Source organism: Ceratotherium simum, chromosome 1 (genome assembly GCF_057802395.1).
Source record: "Ceratotherium simum simum isolate JZ-2026a chromosome 1, ASM5780239v1, whole genome shotgun sequence".
NCBI lineage: Eukaryota > Metazoa > Chordata > Mammalia > Perissodactyla > Rhinocerotidae > Ceratotherium > Ceratotherium simum.
In genome coordinates, this window is record NC_141900.1 from 40,635,242 (window position 1) to 40,648,474 (window position 13,233).

Below are 13,233 nucleotides of genomic sequence, written 5' to 3' on the forward strand. Positions count from 1 at the left end.
TATGAAACACTACCAAAGCTATACTGCAGACACCATCTGGTCCAACTTAAAATCAACACAAAAAGCACTCACATGTTAAAAATGCAAATATAATCACGGTCTCTAGCTACTAAAGATCCATCGTCTACATATTTTAACTAATACAGATGGCAAGCTGGGGGACAAGGGAGAGGCACAGATGGCTTGGGTTACTCAATCCTAAGGAAGGACCTGGTTAGTTGTCCACTAACCTGTTTAAACAGTTGTGGCTTAAGCAAGTTTTATGACAGGTGATTGTTTTTTGCTAACACATTAAATGTTCTATCGATTCCGAAGCTTGAGCATTTGATGTTGCCATGGTGGAAGGTTATGTTTTCTTTTGTTTGGTGGTGGTGGGGAACAATTTCTTTCTTTCTTTCTTTTTTTTTTTTGTGAGGAAGATCAGCCCTGGGCTAACATCCATGCTCATCTTCCTCTACTTTATATGGGACACTGCCACAACATGGCCTGACAAGCGGTGAGTCAGTGCGTGCCCGGGATCGGAACCTGCGAACTGTTGGGCCGCCGAAGTAGAGCAGACGCACTTAACCACTGCGCCACCGGGCCGGCCCCCAACAAGTTCTTTTTTAACATATGTAGGCTTTTGTGTTGCAAGTTTTGCCTTATACCAGGATGCCATGGCAGATATAACAGCAAACCATAAGTGATGGTGACTATAAAGCCCAGGCCACAGCTGACTAGGAGCAGGGACTCTCCAGCCTCTAGAGGGACAGGTGGCAACCACCAGCAGCTGGGAACAGCAGACTTCCAGAGCTTTATTCTCTAGGGCTTAAAACCAGAATAACCAAAGCGTCCATTTTACAAAGACTTGGGCTGCTCTGTACTCCATGCTGACTCATAAGCCAAAATAATGTTCACGTTGACTTAACAAAAAGAACCAAAATTGTTCAGTTACATTATTAGCATGAATATGCTTTGGCATCCAACTAGGTTGCCATGGGGCTCAGGTGATCGACGACAAGGGTCCTGACCAATACGAATGGCCAGTCTGGGACAGCAGACACAGCTCTGACCCCAGGTTCTATTCCCAGCTCTACTGCCTATGATTCACCTCTCTGTGTGTCATCATTTCTTCTGAAAAAAGGGGGACCTGAATATAGTAATGGTAAAACATCACTTCTTATGGTAAAACTTCATTCTTAAACTCTATTTGATGAGAAGACATTAGAGAGGATTGTTAGCCCCATTCCCTCCCAAGTCAGCTATCCTGTTTCTTGGCTAACTAAGGGAACCCTAATTTCAAAATCTAGCCTCTCCACCAATTTTGAGCACTGCTGATTTCTTGATCATTCCTCTTCCTAGAGCAATAGAAAGAAGGCTTCTGGAAACAGAGGAAATTTCCTGGATCCATAAAATGGGGAACAGAATTCCTCCGAAATGCCCATGGGTCAGGCTCTTAGAGTATCACCCTAACCCCAAGGAACTGGGGAGAGGAGATGGAAACAATCCAGCAACACACATGTGAAAGGTGATTACAAGCAAAGCACTGCTCTGCAGCCCCTCATTAATTCCTCCTCCTGTGCTCCCCATCTCAGTAAACCACCACCATCCGCCCACTTGCCCAAGCCTAACACAGAGGAGTCAGCCGTGAGTTCTGCGTATCCTTAACTGTCCCCATCCTATTTTTTTTTTTTTTAAGATTTTATTTATTTATTTTTTCCCCCCAAAGCCCCAGTAGATAGTTGCATGTCACAGCTGTACATCCTTCCAGCTGCTGTATGTGGGACTCGGCCCCAGGATGGACGGAGAAGCAGTGCCTCGGTGCGTGCCCGGGATCCGAACCCGGGCCACCAGCATTGGAGCGCGCGCACTTAACCACCAAGCCACGGGGCCGGCCCTGTCCCCATCCTATTAAATCACCAAGCCTGGTCAGGCCTAACCCTTTATCTTCTCTTGAACCCATTTACTTTGGCTCACCACCGTTACCATCCAACTCAGGCCACAGCTGTTTCTCTCTTGGATTAGAAAGCCACCAACTGGTCTCCCTCTCCACGGTCATGTCCCTCTCCATTTGATTTTCTACATGATACCCAGCGTGATCCTTCTGAAACCAATCTGATCATGTTTGCCTCTCTGGGCTCCCATCAGCCTTAGGATGAAGACCGGATTCTGTGCTTTTGAACAGTCAAGGTATGTAGTCCAGACCAGTGATTCGCAATGTGTGGTCCCCGGACCATCTAGAACATCACAATTCAGGATGCTTGCTGGAAAGGCCCTATCCAGACTCTCTGGGAGACGGAGGCCCAGGACTCTGCATTTTAAAATAATCACCTCAGAAAATTTTTTTTCTGATTTTTTAAATTATTTTATTGAGGTCATAATAGTTTATAACATTGTGAAATTTCAGGTGTACATTATTATTTGTCAGTCACCATAGATACATGCCCCTTTACCCCTTATGCCCACCCCGCAACCCCCTTCCCCTCTGGTAACCACTAATCTGTTCTCTTTGTCCATGTGTTAGTTTATCTTCCACGTATGAGTGAAATCATGCAGTGTTTGTCTTTCTCTGTTTGGCTTATTTCGCTTAACCTAATACCCTCAAGGTCTATCCATGTTGTTGCAAATGGGATGATTTTGTCTTTTTTATGGCTGAATAGTGTATTCGATTATAAATATATATACACCACATCTTTATCCTCAGAAAATCTTTACACTAAAATTTGAAAAACTGCTGGAGATTTAGGAAAATTAAAAATCAACTTCAGTTCTACCTGTCTGATCTTGAACAAATCCAGAAAACTTCTCCAAGCTTCTGGTCGCTTATCTTTCATACAGAAATGATAGCAACTGCTTAACGAACAAATACAAGTAAAAGCCCTCTCTAAGCTGGAAAATGCTATATGAGAGGTAGTTAATAGCAACAGTTTTCTAGTTAACAAGTGTATTGCATTTGCTAGCAATCTTAGACTTTTCTATCCTGAGATTGGAGCCACTGGAAACTCCTGTGTGTAGATTATTTTAAAACTATAATAATCATATGTGAAATATATACCTATGATTATAAAACATTATTAAAAATTAATCGGAAACAACAGTACTACACACCACTAAGGGCTTTTTTTTTTTTTTTTTTAAAGATTTTATTTATTTTATTTTTTCCCCCCAAAGCCCCAGTGGATAGTTGTATGTCGTAGCTGCACATCCTTCTAGTTGCTGTATGTGGGACTCAGCCTCAGGATGAACGGAGAAGTGGTGCCTTGATGCACACCCGGGATCCGAACCCGGGCCACCAGCATCGCAGCGTGCGCACTTAACCACCAAGCCACAGGGCCGGCCCACTAAGGGCTTTTTTATTATCATATCTGGCAATTAATGGGTAGCAGTCAGGAATGCTAAATGTCCAGCAATGCATGACTGTACACCTCCACTCAGAAGCACAGCCCCTTCCAGGAAGAGAAACTCTTCATAGCCTCGGCCCCGGAGATAGTGTGGTCTAGTGGTAATAGCATCATATTTTTGAATCCCTCACATGTCTGTGGTCTTATGGAAGAAGCTAAGATCTGGAACAGTTGCTCTGTACTTTTTTGGGGTACTCCTTTGGGTGCCTAATGAAAACCATGAGCATTTTTTTTTTTTTTTAAAGATTTTATTTATTTATTTTTCCCCCAAAGCCCCAGGTACATAGTTGTCTGTCATAGCTGCACATCCTTCTAGTTGCTGTATGTGGGACGCGGCCTCAGCATGGCTGGAGGAGTGGTGCCTCGGTGCGCACCCGGGACCCGAACCCGGGCCGCCGGCAGCGGAGCGCACGCACTTAACCGCCAAGCCACAGGGCCGGCCCCCCATGAGCATTTTAACCAGAAAACTACCTGTAAATGCAAAATTTTACCCTAGAGTCTGTTTACTCTTTTGCATATAATAGGGGATAATGATAATTACCTCTCAGGGTATCGGGGGATGCTATTATTGGAAACAGAGTATTTAAAAGCACTTCGTAGAGCCAGCCCCATGGCCTAGTGGTTAAGATCGGCACACTCCGCCTCGGTGGCCAGGGATCGGTTCTCGGGCACGGACCTACACCACTCGTTGGCGGCCATGCTGTGGTGGCAACCCACATACAAAATAGAAGAAGACTGACAAAGATGTTAGCTCAGGGCGAATCTTTCTCAGCAAAAAAAAAAAAAAAAAAAAAAAAGCTGTTAAAAAATAAAAGCACTTTGTTACTATTATTACTTCTTTTTTGAGAGTGACTCATGAGTCTTAGTATCAACTTTGTAGAATAATTTGGCAGAAAAGTTTAAGAGGCCTTTCTTTCACTCTGTGCCCACAGTTATCTACAACGCTCACCCAATAAGAAACGAGTAATGGATCGGAATAGATATTTCTTCAAAGAAGACATAAAGTGGCCAATAAGCACATGAAAAGATGCTCAAAATCATTAGTCATTAGGGAAATGCAAATCAAAACCACAAAAGATAGCCCTAAGGGCCTCTAAAGTAAAAAGCTGCCATCTCATCTGTGAAATGGGGCAGTTAACTGGATGATCTCATGCTGGTATCTGGCACTTTGGATGGCTGCTCTAACCGCACTCTGAACGTTAGTTTCGGCTTTACAGCTGCCATAAGGGTTTGTGCTACAAACCAGCAACCTGTAGGGTATATGTTTTATACCTGCTTGCAGTTGCTCCTTTTGAGCTGTCACATGGATAAACACAAAAACAACCCCTAGACTTGTACATTATAAGTGTCTCAAAAGTTGTCATCTCCGCACCTCTTGTCCCTTTGCATAAGGCCTCTTGAAGAATCCTGCATGCTCAGTAAATATCTGCTGAACTGGGTGGTTTGCCCCTTGTCAGTAATAATCATAGCCCAAAACATACTTCCCAACAGGGTAGAGAGTTTTATGTCAATACCACTTATGAACAGGAGTTCCTTCAGGTACAGAAGAGGATAATTTCTCCAAAGTGTTTTCTAAAAAGTTCAGTATATTAAAATCCATTTTTCAACTAGCAACCATAAAATTAGAGCTTTGCTCTAGAAGCTGAGGGTAGAGGTATGTGGAAACGTTTATAGAATATTTTAAAATACACATACATACCCACATATAAAACTGTTCACATTCACCCATACACACCATCACTCACGCAGTTCAGTGGAGATGACAGAACTGGGCATAAACAAATAACAGTAGTAGATACAACAGTATTAATGCTGGGGTAACAGGACTGTGGCCCCACTTCCTTCTGAAATCCTTCCCTATCAACAAGGAACAAGAGTCTAGGAAGGGGCCTTTGTGTCCCAGCTACTTGCTTCAATACTCTCATTTAGATGCAAAGTTCAAACAAGGCAAGTTTAGCTCAAAGAATATCAAATTGATTCACCACTTTATGAATTTAGAACCAAAGCACAGAAAATGACACAGCAGCTCAGCATTCAAGCAGCGCCCATGACCAGCACCTCCTTGATGGGTGGGCAGCTTGTCCAGAAAGTACACAGAGGAACACGTGAACACGTAGTCCTCACAGCCACATGGTGGCTTATAACAAATTCACACTTGCTTAGACATAGTAAAACACTTATTAAAGGAAGAAAAAAGAAATGTGCCCTTGCAGAGAACGGCACTGCCCACCAATCAGAAACACGTGTACATATATAATCATAGGTGACACATACAAGCCTGAGGCTTGAGTTGGCTGGAACCAAGCTGAACTACCTTCTAGGCCCTTCAGTGGGATTGAGCAGTGTTGTCTCCACATATCACTGAGGCTCCTTGAAAGCACAAGCACTTCTCAGCTGTCCCTGCGGCTCCTCTTCCTCATCAGGTGACAGGCAGCAGCATGCACCGTGGCAGTTCTTTCATGTCTCAAGCAGCCAAGCATCTGCTTTCACAACCTTGGCGCCAGCCAGGTAGCTGGTGCCTGTTTCTGAGCCCTGCCCTAGAGCAGAAAGGCAGGCGCATGCTTGACAAAGTAAGAGCCAGAAATATAAGAGATTAAGTTCTCTTATATCTTTAAGAAGTTCCCTGCATCCAGAAAAGAGCCTAAAGGAAGCAAACAAAGCATTTGAAGTAGAGGTTTGAAGCTCTACCTGCACTCAGAAAAGAGTTCTAAGGAAGCAAACCAAACATTTGAACGGGGTGGGGGGCGGCCCAATGGTGGACATCAAAACTGGCATTTCATTGGCATTCATATAAAGTCTATCATGATACATCCACTAATTCCTTTAAATCTGTGACAGTGGGACACAAAAGCAAGGCCCTAAGATAATTATCCATCATAACCATTTTAATCTAGCAAAAGTTTAGCACTTGCATTCTGGCTACAAACTCAAAATCGTCCCATGCAGGACACTGTGGAATGTTTTCCATTCACCATTACAGAATGGAGTCAAATGTAAGTGAACGCCCTACACGCTGCAGCTGGAAGTATACTCAGTAATCCCTGAGTCATCTGATCTTTGACTCAGGCTTCTCCATATCTTGAAGAAGGCCTAGAAGCCGCTGAGTGGTTTACAGCCGACTCAATTCAGCATAATTGATACTTGCTTAAAGGAAAAAGCGATCATCCTCACTAGTGCTAACATCCCATTAAGACTAAAAGTTAATTAGGCTGTATTCCATAAAGTCAATTTGAGGCATTTGTCTCAATGGCATTATTGTAATTATTCCTCATCAAAATGAATACCACCTCCTACTGCGCGCCAATGTCTTGTGTAAACAACATCAAAAATCCAACTCACATTCCATTCTCCACCTGAGTTAAGTAGGATTGTGTTTACACAGAACTGAAAACAGGGATTCAGAGACATTAATATGTCTAAAAGAAATACAAAGGCAGGTTTAAAATATCTTCTTTTAAGTTTCCAAAAACCAGGAAAATAAAAGCAAACTAAATAGCATGACAAATTTTATATATCATAACGATACCAATAAAAGCCAAAAAGAGAAGCACCTATTAAAGTCAACTTATTACATATGCTGGTGCCTGAGAACAGATATCACAAAACGCTGACTGAATGAGCACACAGCACAGCGTACGTGTGTGTGTCCTTGAACCCTCCACCTCCATCCCTCAGCTGGGTTTCCAACCACTCCTCAGAAGTCTTGGGCACACAAAAGAAGCAGGGGTGCCAGGACACCCCCTGAGGACACTTCTAGTGACAAAGAACAGAAGCTGATTTCCCCGCCAAATTTTTCCTCAAGACCCAGAATTGAAACACATCAAACTAATGGCCTTACCCGAATTTAATTTTCAAATATTATATTTTATAAAATATATATTTATATATATTTTATATAATTTAATATTTATATATGTAATTTATTTATATATATTATTTATATATAATATAATGTATATTTATATATATTAATTAACTACATAATATAATTTAATATAATATAAAACAAATATATTTTATAAAATATATAAATATGTTAAAACAAAACAAATGCATAAAAATGCCAAAGAAAGAGTGGTTTATCATACAGGCCTACATATCATATAGATATTGACCTTTAGTGACTAAATGTTAATATTGGAATTAAAACATTTTTAAAATTATGCTTCAGGAGGAAAACTAAACTAGAATCGTATTTTGTTACTACTCTTCCATTGGCATCATCAGTGGCCCAATGATATGACCATTATTGGGGGAGGGAGGTGCAGAGAGAAAGGCAGGAGAGACTGGGCCAGGGAAGGTGCACCCCAGAAATGTAGACAACTCCCACAGAGTTTAACCCTCGACATGGACAGCAAGCGCTCTTTGAACAGTGATTCTCAAACTTGGCTGCACATTAGAAGCACCTGGGAAGCTTTAAATATCCCAATGCCTAGGCTGTCCCTGCCCCCTCCACCCCATCAAATCTAATCTCTAGAGGTGAGGGACCCAAGCAACAATGGTTTTTAAGGCTCCCCAGGTGACTCCAGTATGCAGTCAAGTTCCAGACCCCAGTGCCTGGTCTATAAAAAGCCTCTGGTGAAATGATTCCATGGTTAAATGCTGGTGATGACATCTGGCCATTTCTCAAGGAAAACAAAATATCGGTAAACAGTAGTGGAACCAATCATAAGCCAAGAGTTCAAGTTCCAAATTTGCCCCTCCTGATTTATGTGACTTTTCAGCAAATCAGTTGATTTCCTGGGGCCTCAATGTGTAGTCCTTTTAAACATGAAGAGGTTCTACACAGTCTGTAAGAGCCCATTTAATCCTATGGTTTGTACATACTAATAAATACTTCCAAATAGGATGGTTTGGCCAGGGTTGGAAAGTCGGAAATAAATCAGGATCCCAGTTTTACTTATTTACTCTTTTTAACTTTCTAAGAGCTAGACCCACCAGTAAAAACTGAGTGAATTCCGCATATGTCAGGCGTCTTTTTCTTTCTTTTCCAAAATGCAGCTGCACAAACTCTGAATCCCAGTTAAACGGAATATGTTGATGAATTGTGGTCTGTCCAAAAACTTGCTTAACGTCCTCTGAAAAGAGAAAAGAAAGGTTGATTAAAGCAAAGAATATCAGGTTCTTCCTTAGAAAATGTGTTATTAAATGGATATTGCTACTTTCTTCTTATAAAAAGTAACACAACCCTAAAAACACAAACAAATTATAAACCCATGGCAGAAATAAGTCAGAATCCTCATGGAATCAGTCAAGAAATCAAAGGTAATAATCTCACCGAATAAAATAAAGTGAAAAAAAAAGTCAATTGACTTGGGTCCAAATTCTACTACCAATAGTAGCTAACATTTCTTTGGCACTTACCATGTGCCAGGAATTGTTCTAATGGTTCTATGTGTAAGTCTTCAGTGGTAAAATAGATATTAACTTAGATAATCTCTACCTCCTTACCAGTTCTAAATTTCTATATCTCTGTGTAAAGCAGGCCCAATAGAGTTCAAGGAAGGCTCTCACAGCCTTTTAATCTAGACCAATAAATTATCCAATGAGAAATGATGTTCAAATGACAAAGATGTGACCAAAAGAAAAAAAACACAATTTTTTATACTATAATAAAATTTTAGACAAATAATATATATTTAAAAATGGCTTTCTGGTAATTTTTCCACCAAGCATTCTGGTGAAATAAAGATTCCTTTCTGCCAAGCATCCTGGCAAAAGAAATTTTTAATATAATAATCATAGGAGAGCTGCCAAAAACGACACTCTTCTTTTCTTGACCTCTCCCTCAATGTCCCATAGAATAACAGAAGATATTAACCAAATATTGGCATATCAAGCTAAGGCACTTATTTCCATTTTAATATTTATATGGCCTAAAACTGTAAATATATATACAAATTTAAGTTACTCAAAAATTAGTGAATGAATTTAAGATGTCCCTCACCCCAACCAACAATCTTATTTTTCCTATAATTAAAGTAACTAACATTCGCTGCTTACTAGAGCTCTGACTTGAATTCCAAAATGTGTCCTTTGAACACTACGTCTAGAGCCTTTTCCACTATTCCATAGAGCTTGTCTCTCATGCAAATGCCCACCTGAAGTACTGAAATCTAGTCACTCTGAAGTATAGAGCCATATGTGATCCCAAAGACATATCTCAGCTCTACAAACTGTCAATCCTATAGACTTGTACTCTTAATAATAATGTTTTTTAAAAACATCTCTCTACAGTATATGTTTGCAAATATGTGTAAGTACACATATTTATTGTATATCTTTTCTTTCCACATAGATTATCAGCACCTTGAGAGCCAAGACCATATTTTAGACATGTGCTTCTCCCAATATGGCAGGCATGCTGGCGGGCAGAGAGCAACTAACTACTTACTAAGTAGTGGCTGAATTTACATACATCAGAAAGGGTTGACAACAGGCAACAGGTTAAGGACAGTGGTATTCACCCTTTGAGGCACTGTAGTTTCCACCTTACTGAGAAGCTATTTCAACAATCATTTCCTAAGATTTTAGTGAAGCACATAAGAATCATCAGTCTTGCTTATTAAAGCCTCCAGCCCCACTCCTAGGCTGATTCAAGTCTATTGAGGGGCTGAAGAATCTGCATGTTAACCAGCATTTCAGGTTTTTCTGACACAAAGGTCGAGGATCTCATTTTGAAAAATATTGTCCTAAAGAGTTACGAAAGGGTTCGATTCACTCCTTATTATTTTTTAACTTTCGACTGAAACAGGCAAAAATCTGAAAGGAAGGAAGTAGGAAAGATCCTCCAGACCAGCCAACGTAATGCAGTAATGTATAAACACGGGCCGCTTGTAAACTAAGACAACACGCAGGGCTACCATGCTGTACAATCCACTGCATGACATTCACTTCATGGCCTATTTGACTGGTGCTCCCTGGACCTGGACAGTTTACAAACTACATGACTCCGAGAATGTGGCCCCATTATCAGTTCTTAGCTGTTCTAACAAACTGGCTATTGCAAGAATGCCAGTTCTTAGCTAGCTAGCTATCAACTTGTAAGTAGCCTAGCTTATGAGCACTGTACTAAGCCCTATGGGAAGGGGAAGGGTGGTAGAAGACATGGTGCTGTATCCAAGTCTAATCCATCAGAAATAATTAAACAATAGAGCCAAACAGTATACTGTACTAGTGGCTAAACTTCAGGAGTTCCTCATGGCAAGGAAACAGAAGTTTAAGGAGGAAGGCACTTAACAGAAGCAGAAGAAAAAGGATTCTTGGAGAAGATAAAACTTGACCTGGGTCCTAAAGGCTGTCTAGGATTTATTTAGATGGGTCTATGAGGGAGTTTTTCAGTGGAGAGCAACAACATGAAGAAGGGTTCATTTCTTTTGAAATGAACTAAGGGTCCAATTAGAGGGCTTTGGACCAAAGCTACCTGGGGTCACCAAGACATGACAGATCCTGCTCCTGAAAGTTACAGACATTGGCATCACTTGTCAGCAGCAAAAATTATTATTTTTAAACCCCAAGGACTTGATGCTACATTTATGGTGAAGAAAAAGTTGCTATGGGAAGAACAGTTGGTCATAGGACTCTGCAGAAAAAAAGACTTGGAGTTTTTTTCACCACTTGGTACAATTTCTACAAAATTTATTTTTCCCTCTCCTAACTTACCTAGCAGACATTTATGTACTCAATTACCATAAGATTGCCAAGCCATTCTAATTGGACAAACTAAATGATATGTGTAAGAGAGAAGGAGGATTATTGGTAAAGAGGAAAACTACCAATACTTCTAATAAGTCATTCTGGAGCATTCATTTTCTGAAATGCTTGGTGTCTACATTTTTCTGTAGGTTCATGAATAGAAACAACATGGATAAGCCCAATAGTCACAATGGGTTCCTGGAATTTCTCCCCTCACTTCGGAAGACATTGTAACATCACCTCAGGTTAATATTCTTTTCTCCCTTTAGGAGGCACAAATAGCTTTCTCACTCAACATTTGATTGGTTAAGATTTTTCCACGCCTTGTGAAGCAACGAGAAGTGAGAGCACTCCTCCCATCTTATAGCTGGAAAGTCAGAAACTAAAAACCAAAGCAATTTTCAAATTCTGCTCTACACTCTGGCTCCCATAAGAAATTCCATGAGCTTTACCATGAAAGACACCAGAAGTCAACCTTAGGGACATCCTGTCACTAAACCTTTACCATTCTCTGACCTTTCCAAATCTAACCGTAGTCCTGGAGAGGAAAGAGGAAACCCAAAATGTTCTAGGCTTTTAGGTTACTTATTTGGTTCAGTGAATTATATATATAGCTACATATATAACTAGAACTCATAACTCACCAGCTGATAGCTTTCAAATAAGCATCACTTGGCAGATTTATAGTTAACTTAGAAAGAATTAGAAGAAGGTCTCTCCTAGTCTAAAACATAAGGTCTTAAAATCTTACCCCCTGGCTGAGGTCTTATAGGCAAAGAAGCAAAACCGAATTAGCACTGGAGTACAAACGAAGCACTAGATATATATTTTGGATACTTAAAGTCATATTTTTCTTAGTTCAGTCACTCCTCCTGAAACTAAAAACAAATTAGAATGCTTATCTCGTAAAGTATAATCACAGTTATTTCAGTCTGTGCCAAATAAACTATGTTTAGAAGGCCTATGGTTCCCATAATATCACCAAATAATGGTGCTATTATTTAAAGCAAGACTTCACCAAATAAGCTCAAGGAACCTTTGAGTTTATTTGTGGGACTTTGCTTTCTCCACAAATGTTCCACCCTAAAAGTCTGCCTTTTTTTTTTTTTTTAAGATGATGACAAGACAATTACAAAGTAGCAATTGTTTCTTTCCTAAATATAACCTTAAAAAGTCAACTAATTTCCTCTAATTTAGTAAATTTCCCAAGCTACAGAGTATGGTTGTAGTGGAAAGAGTTGTGATTTTTAAAAGCTGGATCACAGATGAGGTGATCTTGTGTAAAGAAAGTCTTAAGGAATACACTAAAAAACTACTAAAACTAATAAATGAGTCCAGCAAGATTAATACACAAGATTACAAGATTAATACACAAGATACAAGATTAATATACACAAATCAACTGTATTTCTATACACTGGAAATGAGCAACCCAAAAATGAAATTAAGAAAAACAATTCTTTACAATAGCCTCAAAAAGAATAAAATACGAAAGAATAAATTTAACAAAAGACATGCAAAACCTATACTCTAAAAACTATAAAACATTGTTGAAAGAAGACCTAAATAAATGGAAAAACATACTATGTTCATAGATTTGAAGACAATATTGTTAAGATGGCAAACCCCCTTAGCGATCTACAGATTCAGGGTAATCTCTATCAAAATTCCAGCTGGTGTCTTTGCAGAAACTGACAAGCTGATCCTAAAATTTATATGGAAATTCAAGGGACCCGGATTAGCCAAAACAATCTTGAAAAAAAAGAACAAAGCTGTATTTCAAATTTACTACAAATCTACAGTAATCAAGATTGTGTGGTACTGGCATAAAGACAGACATATAGACAAATGGAATAGAATTGACAGTCAAGAAATAAACCCTTATATTTATGGTCAATTGATTTTCAACAAGGATGACAAGATAATTCAACAGGGAAAGATTAGTCTTTTTAACAAATGATGCTAGGACAACTGGAAATCCACATGCAAAAGAAAGAAGCTGGAACCCTATCTCACATCATATACCAAAACTAACACATGGAGCAGACCTATATGTAAGATCCAAAACTTTGAAGCTCTTACAGGAAAACACAGGCATAAATCTTGGTGACTCTAGATTAGGAAATGGTTTCTTAGATATGACACCAAAAACATACGC

At 39.7% G+C, this 13,233-nt stretch overlaps 1 protein-coding gene across 3 annotated transcripts in view; it reads right to left on the minus strand.

Annotated features, from left to right (window-relative positions):
• SLC25A13 (solute carrier family 25 member 13) overlaps positions 1–13,233 on the minus strand; it is a 192,639-nt gene that overhangs the window by 84,967 nt on the left and 94,439 nt on the right. For all 3 annotated transcript variants that reach the window (XM_087422872.1, XM_087422758.1, XM_087422808.1), the window contains exon 5: positions 8,319–8,458. In XM_087422872.1, the coding sequence (XP_087278998.1) occupies positions 8,319–8,458 (140 nt within the window). The remainder of the gene's footprint in view (positions 1–8,318; positions 8,459–13,233) is intronic.